This window comes from Geotrypetes seraphini, chromosome 11 (assembly GCF_902459505.1).
Source record: "Geotrypetes seraphini chromosome 11, aGeoSer1.1, whole genome shotgun sequence".
NCBI lineage: Eukaryota > Metazoa > Chordata > Amphibia > Gymnophiona > Dermophiidae > Geotrypetes > Geotrypetes seraphini.
This window is the reverse complement of record NC_047094.1, coordinates 2,281,465-2,294,027: the sequence shown is the minus strand read 5'-3', so window position 1 is coordinate 2,294,027 and position 12,563 is coordinate 2,281,465. Positions and strand designations below refer to the sequence as shown.

Here is a 12,563-nt window from a genome sequence, read left to right as displayed (position 1 = left end):
AGTCTTAAGGTACTTCTTCGCAGTTTACCGAAGGCTTCATTTCATCCTTGTCTTTTGAGACTCTAAAGGGCTGTGCCGTTGAACACCGGGTTTCTTGTGGCCATAGCTTCAGCTGGGCAGTTTTCTGAGTTGCAGGCCTTGTTTGGCGGGGATTCCTATTTCTGATTTACAAAATCTGGGGTGTCAGTTCGGATGGTACCACAATTTCGGTGTCATACTTTCTTTTATGACACTCTCACTTTTCCTTCCTTCTTTCTGGGAGGAGAAATGGGGAGACGTGCTTTTATTCACTGCATTTTTTTGGTTTTCTTCAACCATTTCAATGTAACTTGTCAAAAATTATATAGTAACCTATGTATATCTTTCCTCTTGCCAATTTGCACCATGTAATCATTGATCGCCCAATGATCTCTTCTTTATCTATACACTGTAATTCGCTGCAATCTCTTCTTTATTTGCACACTGTAATTCGCTGACTGTACAGCTTATCTTCACTGTGAACCGCCTAGAAGTTGCAAGATTATGGCGGTATAGAAAAATAAAGTTGTTATTATTATTATTAAGAAAGCAAATAGTCCCAATCCCAAATAGAATGTTAGGAATTATCAGGAAAGAAATGGAAAACAAAGATGAGAATGTTAGAATGCCTTTCTATTGCTCCATGATATGACCACACCTTGAATACTGTGTACAATTCTGGCCACCACATCTCAAAAAAGATATAGTGGAATTAGAAAAGGTACAGAAAAGGGCAAAGAAAATAAGAGCTGGAACAACTTCCCTATAAGGATGGCTTAAGCAGCTAGGGCTCTTCAGCCTGAGGAAGAGACAGTTCAGGAAAGATACGACAGAGGTCTATGAAATAGCGTAGAATAGAATGTATAAGGGGTGAATCGCTTGTTTACTCTTTCCAAAAATACTAGGACAAAAGAGCATGCAATGAAACTTAACATAGACCAATTACACTCTGGAATTTGTTGCCTGAAAATGTGATGAAAGCAGTTAGCTTAGCAGGGTTTAAAAAAGGTTTGGATAAATTCCTAAAAGAAAAGTCCTATAAGCCATTAATAAGATTGGCTTGGGAAAATCCACTGCTTATTTCTAGGATAAACTGTTTTGAGTTCTTGTTAGGTACTTGTGAGTTGGAAACAGGATACTGGGCTTGATGGATCTTTGGTCTGTCCCAGTACAGCAACTCTTATGTTTATATTCTTCCTTTATTTTCTTTCCTTTCCTGTTTAATATTATAGTTTTCTCATTTAATTTAATTGTATACTGCTTTCTTTTTTTTGTGAAAGGCAGTATATTAAAACAAAGCATAAACCATAGTGAGGTTAATATTCAGAACGGTTGTGTGCAGTCAGCTGAATCTTTCTAAGAATCAAATTAGTTTGGTTAATTGGTTGAGTAACTAAGGAGGTAGTTATTAATTAATTTTTTGTCACATGGGTCGCAGTGTTAGATGATTTGTTCCTTAAATGAGGTAATTATTTCAAAACGGTGTTGTTTACTCAGGTGCTCTTTCTCTAATATCACATTTTCTTTAAAGGTCAGCAACCATTTGGTGTGCCACACGCAGGAAGGGGGACAGCTTTTTTTTTTTTTTTTTTTTTACATCAGTTTAGATTGTGGATTTGGTATTAAGGCTTGCATTTGGATTATGGGTAAAAGGCTTTTTTTTTTTTTTTTCCTTTTGAAAGAAAATCGATGTGACTTCTGTTGGTATGTACAGAACCTCTTTATACCATTTATCTTCCAGAGTGGAAAATGGAAAGAAATGAATTAAAATGGATTAAAAGCTTTAAATCCCCCCCCTTACTAAATTAAGGAATTTTCTTGTAGACAAGATTAGAGTACAATTCTTGATCACAAGATGGTCTCCTGAAATTGAAGAAAAATATCAGAATTCCTCTGTCAAATTAGGAACTTGGTAAACTTTCTAGGAACTCCGGCCAACAACCATAATCCTTATGAAAATCTCCTGTATTTGGTGCAGAAAATGAATTGCAGTTTGACTATCTAATAAACCCCTCTCTGTAGTATGGCTTTGCGGGTTACATTGTGTGCATAGGTTCCAACTAACTTTCCTTAAATCAATGTGCTCTAGGAATTTAGTGGAAAAAGAGGAAAAACAGTTGATGGAAGAAAGGAAAAAGAGAAAAGACGACAAGAAAAAGAAGGAAGCCACTCAGCGAAAGGTAATGCATGTTAACAGTCAATGTCAGGAGCTCGCTGAGTGAGTAATGCATGTGGTTAACGGTAAGCTCTTTGTTGAAAGAATGATCTGAAGGTTCAATGAAAAGTAGATCTTTTAGGAACTGAATATAATTAGTTTTTACATTTTTAAAGTGGCATTAAGCTTATGGACACACACTGAAATGTGAAGACATTCTCCACTTAGAAATAGAAAGGATATTAACAGTATATATACTTTTCATATGATGTTCTGCTTAGATTTAAAAGAGAGGATACAGGATAACCACTTGCCATGCATGCAGTAGGAACTGAGACCTGCTATCCCTAAAAGGTATTTTTGAAAATCCTTGAATATGGGGGTCTGTTGGCAAGCGTTTGGACTGAGGTGGGGTATGATGAGGTCTATAAAATCTTGAGTGGAGTGAAATGGATTGTTTATTCTTTCTTAAAAGTACAGAGACTAGGGGACACACCATGAAATTCATAAGTAATAGATTTAAAATAGATGAACATATTTTTCACATTACACATAGCTAAACTCTAGAACTCACTGCAAGAAGATGAAGTCAAAGCAGGTAACATAGCTGGATTTAAAAAGATTTGGACAAATTCTTGAAAGAAATGTCCATTCTTGTATAATCCCGCTGGAGGCTGAACTCGGTAGTGCATCTATTCCAGCCTTGGCTGCAGAACTTAGAAATAAAGCCAACCCCCTCTGCGATGTCACCTGTGTGGACAATCCCCCTTGAAGCTCATAGTAACATAGTAGATGACAGCAGGTAACGACCCAAATGCTCAACCTAATTCAATCTAAAAATTTGTGTTTGTTTGTTTTTTTTTCTTCTTAGCTATTTCTGGACAAGAATCCAAAGCTCTGCCCGGTACTGTTCTTAGATTCCAACTACTTAAGTCTTCGTCAAAGCTCACTCCAGTCCATCTACACCAGTGGTCTCAAACTTGTGGCCAGGGGGCCACATGCGGCCCACCAGGTACTATTTTGAGGCCCTCGGTATGTTTATCATAATCCCAAAAGTAAAATCAGTTTCTTGATCATATGTCTCTTTAGCTATAAATTACAATATTATTATTAAGACTTAGCCAAAAGGAAAGATTTATAAACCATAAAGAGTTTTTACCTTATGCAAAATTGTCATTTCATTAATAAGACACAGAAACAGTGACACATGTCCCCTATTATTAACGTGCAAAATATAAAGACAGTAGATGTAAATTTGAAAAAAAACTGCTACATAATAATCACCACTTTACAAATTAACAAACAGAAATAAAACAAATAATGAGAAATAAGAAAATACGATTTTTTTAGACTAATCCATTTTTCAGTTAGCTTTCAGAGGCCAAATCTTTCTTCAAGACAGTACAGCAGGGGTGCCCACACTTTTTTAGCTTGCGAGCTACTTTTTAAAATGACCAAGTCAAAATGATCTACCAACAATAAAATTTTTAAAAACCCAAAGCACACTCTACGCAGAGAAAATGTTAATTATCATTTGTATTCGGGGTTTTTTTTTCCAGAGGTCAAGGTAGATGACTTTAAAATATGCAATGTCACCTCAGTAACAACTATGCAAAAATAGATAAATATACCCCTCTCCCCTTTTACTAAACCGCAATAGTGGTTTTAAGCGCAGGGAGCTGCGCTGAATGCCCCCTCACTGCTCTCGACACTCATAGGCTCCCTGCCCTAAAAACCACTAAACCCTGCCCTAAAATCCTTCTGGCAGCAGCCACTGCCTTGTCACACTGTTTTTTCGCCTTTAGATCTTCGGACACTATCACCCCAAGGTCCCTCTCCCCGTCCGTGCATATCAGCTTCTCTCCTCCCAGCATATACGGTTCCTTCCTATTATTAATCCCCAAATGCATTACTCTGCATTTCTTTGCATTGAATTTTAGTTGCCAGGCATTAGACCATTCCTCTAACTTTTGCAGATCCTTTTTCATATTCTCCACTCCCTCTTCGGTGTCTACTCTGTTACAAATCTTGGTATCATCTGCAAAAAGGCACACTTTTCCTTCTAACCCTTCAGCAATGTCACTCACAAACATATTGAACAGGATTGGCCCCAGCACCGAACCCTGAGGGACTCCACTAGTCACCTTTCCTTCCTTCGAGCGACTTCCATTAACCACCACCCTCTGGCGTCTGTCCGACAGCCAGTTTCTGACCCAGTTCACCACTTTGGGTCCTAACTTCAGCCCTTCAAGTTTGTTCAACAGCCTCCTATGAGGAACTGTATCAAAGGCTTTGCTGAAATCCAAGTAACTTACATCTAGCATATGTCCTCGATCCAGCTCTCTGGTCACCCAATCAAAAAATTCAATCAGGTTCGTTTGGCACGATTTACCTTTTGTAAAGCCATGTTGCCTCGGATCCTGTAACTCATTAGATTCGAGGAAGTACACTATCCTTTCTTTCAGCAACACTTCCATTATTTTTCCAACAACTGAAGTGAGGCTCACCGGCCTGTAGTTTCCTGCTTCATCCCTGTGACCACTTTTATGAATAGGGACCACATCCGCTCTCCTCCAATCCCCAGGAATCACTCCCGTCTCCAGAGATTTGTTGAACAAGTCTTTAATAGGACTCGCCAGAACCTCTCTGAGCTCCCTTAGTATCCTGGGATGGATCCCGTCTGGTCCCATCGCTTTGTCCACCTTCAGTTTTTCAAGTGGCTCATAAACACCCTCCTCCGTGAACGGCGCAGAATCTACTCCATTTTCTCGTGTAACTTTGCCAGACAATCTCGGTCCTTCTCCAGGATTTTCTTCTGTGAACACAGAACAGAAGTATTTGTTTAGCACATTTGCTTTCTCCTCATCACTCTCCACATATTGGTTCCCAGCATCTTTTAGCCTAGCAATTCCATTTTTTATCTTCCTCCTTTCACTAATATATCTGAAAAAATTTTTATCTCCCTTTTTTACATTTTTAGCCATTTGTTCTTCCGCCTGTGCCTTCGCCAGACGTATCTCTCTCTTGGCTTCTTTCAGTTTCACCCTGTAGTCCTTTCTGCTCTCCTCTTCTTGGGTTTTTTTATATTTCATGAACGCCAACTCTTTCGCCTTTATTTTCTCAGCCACTAGGTTGGAGAACCATATCGGCTTCCTTTTTCTCTTGTTTTTATTGATTTTATTGAACTGCATCTTGGTTATCAAGATTGTCTGAATAAAGGTTTGATCAAGATCATCAGTTCCATAGTTGTCTGTTTTTGCCTCTCTGCTCTCCGTGTGGAACTCTTCTGGTGGATTTCTTTTTGTTTGTATTTGGATGTCCCTGCATTTCTTTTTTTTTTTTTTTAATTCTTTATTCATTTTCAATAAGTGCAATACAAATTAAATACACTTTATATTTAAGACATCACTTAATATTCTTTCAAGAAAAAAATCAATCTATATCCCTCCCCCCACTCTATCCCATAACTATTATAAATTTTTAATTTAATAATCAAATCTTCAAAAAGCTCATTATGTACATTTCATATCCATAAGAGATAATAAGCACATTTCTTGGCTTCATCATAAGTTGGATGTACAGGCTTGGCAGGAAGTAGCTTTTGGAGCATGTGTTACAGGTTTCTTTACCTTTCTCCCAGGGGAGCTCAGAACGGTTTACATAAATTTATTCAGGTATTCAAGCATTTTTCCCTGTCTGTCCTGGTGGGCTCACAATCTCTCTAATGTTACTGCTTTGGTATTTCCTACACATCTGGACTGACCTGGAGAAATGGAGAGGAAGGGGAAATTAGGTCTCGATTACTAATTTTCTTTGAGTTGCTCCAGAACCTTAACTTCTGCATGATCCCCAAGCCTTTTGGGATAATGTTCAGTGGATAGATGGGTCAAAAGTGGAGCTCTTTGGACAGCACAGATCCAATTATGCCTGGCGTAAGGTAAATTCAGCATTCCACAGTAAGAACATCATACCAGCAGTCAAATATGGTAGTGTGATGGTGTGGGGATTTCTTTGTTGCCTCAAGATCTAGGAAACGTCATTTTTAGAGGAATCATGAATCCTGCACTGTATCAGAAAATTTTTAAGGGGAATGTTTGGTCATTTGTTCTTGAGCCAAAGTATAATTAGGTTACGCAGAAAGATAATGCAGAATACAAATACATTTCAGATTGGCCTAGTCAAAGCCCTGACTTGAATGCAGTAGAGAAACTGTAGCAGGAAGAGTGGGCTGGAATTCCTCAAAAGCAATGTGAAAAACATCAAATTTATGGGAAGTGTTCATTTGCAATTATTACTGCTAAAGCTGTTGCATCAAGTTACGAGATATTAAGTTCAGAGGTCAACATTTTTCCATGGATAAGAATATTTTATAACTTTGTTTCTTAAATTAGTGATGTAAAAAGTGGTTTTCATCATCCCTCCAGACTGACACAGATGGATGAGTTTATGCTCCTCTGCCAGCAGGTTGAGACTGAGAACTCACTGAATTCTTACAGGACAATTGGGTTGTGCAGACCCTCTTAGAAACAGTCTGTTTGCAGTCTCCAGCAGGTGAAGTGGTAAGCCTGTGTAGTCTTCTAAATTTAGGCCTTGGAAGGTTCTGTTGGGCAGGGGCCTTTTTGTCTCCCTCTATTTCTGGTCAGACTGAGCTGGGGTCCTACACCCCACCTCGGGGGGTTTCGCACTCGGTTGATCGAGTCCCTGTCCCCATTTCCCCTACCTTCCTAATTTTTCTTTAGTGGAGCCTCATTTGGACACCTTACCACTATCGGGCAAAAACTACAATTTTGAATGCCTGTGGGGTCTGCTCCTTTTTACTTTTAAAGTAAAAAAAAAAAAAAATAGTCCCCAGACAGTGTTTTTCTGTCTCTTTCAGCTGCTTGCCTCACAGTTAAAATACGCATTTCTCACAAACCAAAGATGTGCACAGTACGTACCCACCGAGAAATTAATGTGGCCAGCCTTTGTTGTTTTTGCTCGCAGCTGGAAGGGGCAACGTCATTAGCTTTGGAACCAGCCGGTTTGAGGATTTCCATGACCGCCAAGGTGGGAAGACCCATGGGCGGTGGGAAGGCCCATGGTTCCCCAACCGCCAACAATGCTGAGGATTTCCCAGCCATCAAGGCTGCAGGTGGAGGGGAAGACTGGGTTTCCCTTTCTGCTGAAGGTTCTGGGGATTCCCTTATCGGTGTGTCAGGCTTTTCTGGGGATTACCTTACTGCAGCTTTGCATTTTCAGACCTCAGATATTCCATGCTACCGATCACAGGACAAGCAGTGGCCTCCCCCATATTTCTCTCAACAGCAGACCACGGACCTTTCCTCCAGGAACTTGTCCAAACCTTTAAACCCAGATATGGCTACCCACTGTTACTACAGTCTCTGGCAACACATTCCAGATCTTAATAAAAGATTAGGTTCTTAACCTTGCTAATCTTGTTTCCTGTAGACATGACTGTCAGTCTTGACCAATGGGTAATTATCCTACCCAACCCACGAGGATCTTTAGGAACCCAAATTTGTATCTCTCGCCTCCTCCCCCTTACACTCTGAGCTATGCCTGAACTCCTCAGTCCGTTCCAAAGCAGTTGAATAGCCCAGGAATATCCTATTACTAAGCCTTATAAAGATTCTTTTAGGTCTCCGGTTGTGGTGGTTTCGGCCATTGCCAAGAGGCATACTGTTCGATGGAGGGGCATTCGGCCCTGAGGGACTTAAGGACCGGAGGATGGAGTCTCTTCTGAAACAGAGTTTTGATGTTGCGGCAGTCCAGGCAGTGATGTGTGGTGGTCTGGTGGCCAGGACTTGTTTCTGCTGGGCCGAGCATGTGTTGGATTGGGAGTCTGACTGGTCGCTGGTAGATCAGGAGGTTGCTAAAATTGAACTGGGCTCTTCTTTTATTTCTGATGCTATGTATGACTTGTATGCTTCGGCTAAGTTTATGGCCTTGGGTGTGGATACTAGATTTACCTTATGGCTTCATAGTTGATTGGCAGACACGGCTCCCAAATTCAAGCTCAGTAGGTTGCCCTTTTTGGGTCCTTTTCTCTTTGGAGAGGAATTGGACTAGCTGGTTCAAAGTTTGGCGGTCTCCAAGCTTTAATTCTCACCAAAGAAAGGTCGGGTCCAAGAAGAAACAGGATAGCTTCTGTAGCAAGAAAACACGCTCTTTCAAATGATATAAACCCCCCCAAGCTCCCCCCCAAAAAAAAAAATCCCCACAAAAACAAGACTACTCATTAAAGATATTTGAATCTGAAAAACAGTGAAAATTTGCATAAATGCATAAAGCCATATTTTTGGGATGGTCATATCTTCAACTTCACTTGACTGTAAAAGCTCATATTGCAAATCTTGGAAGTACCTCATGGTACATGTCTGCTGGTAAAGTTGTACCCTCAGCTGACTTACCTACCAGCAGCAGTACGGAGCCAAACTGTGCCAAAAATTTTCATTCGTGAATTTTTTTTGCCTACTTTGCTGACCTGTAGAAATGGAAGCACGTTCGCAAAAGATTTCAAACTTGGCACAGAAACTTGCCGCAAGGTGTTGTACCAAACTGCAAAATTTCTGCCACAGTGCAGGTTGGTGTTTTAGGTCACACAAGGCATGAGAGTGGATCAATTGCTTTTGTTCAACCACCCCTAGCTCCTGACCAAATCGAGATAGATCCAAAAAATTTTGCAGAGTTTCATTTGAGACTCTAGAAAACACCCCTGTAAAATTTGGTTGGATTTCAGGGGGGTTGAGCGTGGAATGGAATGACCCTTTATTGAGTGTCCCCCTAGTCTTTGTAAATTCCGATGCAGTAAAAAATCAATACACTTGTACCCATTCTACACCACTGAGGACCTTGTAGACCTCGATCATATCTCCCCTCAGTCGTCTCCCCTCCAAGCTGAACGGGGTGGACCAAGATCACAGCAGATCAGTGGGCCCTGGAAGTGATTCAAGATGAATATGCTCTCTAATTCAATTAGCACTTGACAGATCTTTTTCTCTTGGAAGAAGCGGGTGTTTCATCAGACTCTTTAGCGGATGATAGAGTTCAAGGCAGTGGTTCCTATGCCTCCTTAAGAGATTTGCACTGGGAAGTACTCCATTTACTTTGTGGTGCCCAAAAAAGAGGGGTATTTTCATCCAATTCTGGATCTGAAATCTGTGAGGAGGGTGCGCAAGGAGGGCATCTTGGTTCATCTTTATCTGGACTACTGGTTGATTCATGCAAAGTCCTTTCAGGAGAGCTCCCAAGTCACAGCCTGGGTTGTGGAATTGCTGCAGTCATTGGGCTGGATTTCCAAGAGTCGGTTGACCGTGTCAACGATTGGAGTTTCTTGGAGTTCTGTTTGACACCGCTCTGGGGAAAGTGTTCCTTTTCCTAGGTCCGAATTCTGAAATTACAGTTTCGTGTTCACTTCCTGATGGGTTCAAATTGTCCCTGGTCACAGGAATTTCTGCAGGTCTTGGGGTCGACGGTGGCCTTCTTGGAGGTGGTCCAGTTGGCTCAAGCTCACATGTGCCCCCTTCAGTATGCTTTTCTTCAGTGGTGTCCGCAGGTTCACGAGCTGGACTATTCGATTCCTCTTTGCAGGATCATTCATCACAGCCTGCACTGGTGGCTTCAAGCCTCCAATCTGGTTCAGGGAGTGAGTCTGGATCAGCCCCAGTGGACAGTCTCCTCAGCTGGGGAACCCAATGTGTCGGTATTTCATCTTAGGGTAGTTAGCTGGTGGTGGAGGCCTCCTGGTCAATCAATGTTCTGGACACCAGGGCCACACTGTTGGCTTTGGCAGTTTTCCAGTTGTTGCTGGAGGGCAAAGCAGTGTGGATTCTCTCAGACAATGTCACGGTAGTGGCTTACGTTAATCGTCAGGAGGGAACCAGGAGTCCTCTAGTAGCACAAGAGGTGGCTCTGCTCATGGAGTGGGCAGATGTACATCTTCTGGACATCTCAGCTTCCCACATAGCAGGAGTGAACAATGTCCAGATAGATTTCTTCAGCCGTTATGTTCTGGATCCTGTTGAGCAGTGCCTCAGGATGGAGGCCTTTGACCTCCTCATAGGGGTCATCCGCTGATGGATCTCATGGCCACGCATTTAAACACTAAGGTGCAGCTGCTCTTCAGTCGGCACAGTGACTGTCAGGCCGAGGGGCTGGATGGTCTGCTGCAGATGTGGACAACGAACGGCCTGCTGTATGTCTTTCCTCTGTGGCCTCTAGTGGGCAGAGTTCTTCTTCGCATTGCAAGACACAGGCCTGGTGATCCTGGTAGCCTCGGATTGGCCCAGATGGCCATGGTACGTGGATCTAGTTTGCTCATAGCAGACCCCCATCCTTTGCCTCTCTCAGGTGACCTGCTGACTCAGGGTCCCATTTCCATATTCGATCTGGGTCCCTTTTGTAATACGGCTTGGCTCTTGAAAGGGAATGCCTAAGCAAGAAATGTTATTCAGATAAGGTGGCTTCTACACTTTTGAGATCTTGCTGCTTTTCGACGTCTTGGGCTTATGTGTAAATTTGGTGCCTCTTGGAGGCCTGATGTTCGGATTGGGCAATCATCCCCTTGCTTTCATCCCTCCACATATTTTGGAGTTTTTGCAGGATGGCCTAGAGCGTGGCCTTGCGTGGCCTCTTCTGAGCAGGGACTGTCTATTGTATGTTAAAATGTACAGCGCTGTATACACCTTTCAGCACTATAGAAATAATAAATAGTAGTAGTAGCAGTAGAATTTGGGTGGCAGCCTTATCCTCTTTTAGAGGGCTTTTGTGCAGTCAGCAGTTGTCATCTCTTCCTGATGTGATCTGCTTCTTGAGGTTGGTGGTTGATTCGACCTCTGGTTCACTCTTTGGTTCCAAACTCATTGGCACTGATAAACCGGACACAAAAAAACTTTTCAACCTTGTCAGAAATCTCACTGATACCAAACCCCACCTCGCCACCCTAGGAAACCAAACTCCAACAGCCTCCCAACTAGCGGACCATTTCAAACACAAAATCATCACAATCAGATCCACATTCAACAACTCTCGAAACATCTTAGAAGAGATACTAACAAAACCCACAAAAGACGAAGCCACCTCAGCAGATAGAATCTGGACCGAATTCCCAATGACACAATGGTCAGACCTAGACCGGCTGTACAAAAAATACAGCAAATCTTCATGTGATTTGAACAATTGTCCTCCTTATCTACTAGCTACAGCGTCCACTAAATTCACAACTGGTCTCACGCTATGGCTGCAAACTACCCTAAGGGAAGGTCAGTTCCCTCCGGAACTTGGCGAAATCATAATTACTCCCATACTAAAAGACCCCAAAGGCCCAATAGACAGCCCAACAAATTATAGACCAATCGCTTCTATACCTCTATACATCAAACTCATAGAGGGTCTAGTAGCACAATATCTCGCCAATTACCTAGAAGACCACCACATCCTACACCCTACTCAATCCGGATTCAGAACCAATCACAGTACTGAAACACTTCTGGTTTCCCTACTAGACATAGCCCGTCAGCACCTCAGCAAAGGAAATAAGTTACTAATCATCCAACTCGATCTTTCAGCAGCATTCGACCTAGTTGACCATTCCATACTACTCCAGATACTAGATGCCATAGGAATATCAGGTAATGTTCTCAACTGGTTCCAAGGATTTCTCAAAACAAGATCATACAGAGTCAAGTCAAATGATCTTCTATCTGACTCATGGTCAAACCCCTGCGGAGTTCCACAAGGATCCCCTCTATCGCCCATACTTTTCAACCTCTTCATAGCATCCCTAGGCACGGCCCTAGATGCCCTAAACATTACATCCTTCAGCTACGCGGATGATATAACCATCCTCCTCCCCTTCGACATCCAAGACGTCACCTCCAATGGACGCATGAAAACAACATTGGAAACTGTAGAAAAATGGATGACGAACCACAAGTTAAAACTGAATGCGGAGAAAACCAAATTCCTACTACTAGAGAAGGAACAAAAACCATCCCTAACAGAACTAGATGTAAACACAATCAAATATCCAATACAGAATACTCTCAAAATTCTGGGAACACACCTAGACAGAGGCTGCACAATGCAAACACAAATACACAAAACCATAAAAAAAGCATTCTTCACCATGCGAAACCTAAGAAAAATAAGAAAATTCTTTTCCAAAGAACACTTCAAGATCATTGTACAATCCCTCATACTCAGCTCCTTAGATTACAGCAACAGCCTCTACCTACCTTGCCCAAATACTATGATAAAACAACTACAGACCGTTCAGAACACAGCTATCAGACTCATCTACTCGCTCAGCAAATTCGACCACGTCACACCCGCCTATGTAGACTCTCACTGGCTTCCGATAAAAGCAAGAACTCAATTCAAACTCTACTGC

At 41.9% G+C, this 12,563-nt stretch overlaps 1 protein-coding gene across 6 annotated transcripts in view; it reads left to right on the top strand.

Annotated features, from left to right (window-relative positions):
- TNRC6A (trinucleotide repeat containing adaptor 6A) overlaps positions 1-12,563 on the top strand; it is a 331,359-nt gene that overhangs the window by 25,655 nt on the left and 293,141 nt on the right. For all 6 annotated transcript variants that reach the window (XM_033914459.1, XM_033914462.1, XM_033914457.1 and 3 more), the window contains exon 3: positions 2,108-2,198. In XM_033914459.1, coding sequence (XP_033770350.1) covers positions 2,108-2,198 — 91 coding nt within the window. The remainder of the gene's footprint in view (positions 1-2,107; positions 2,199-12,563) is intronic.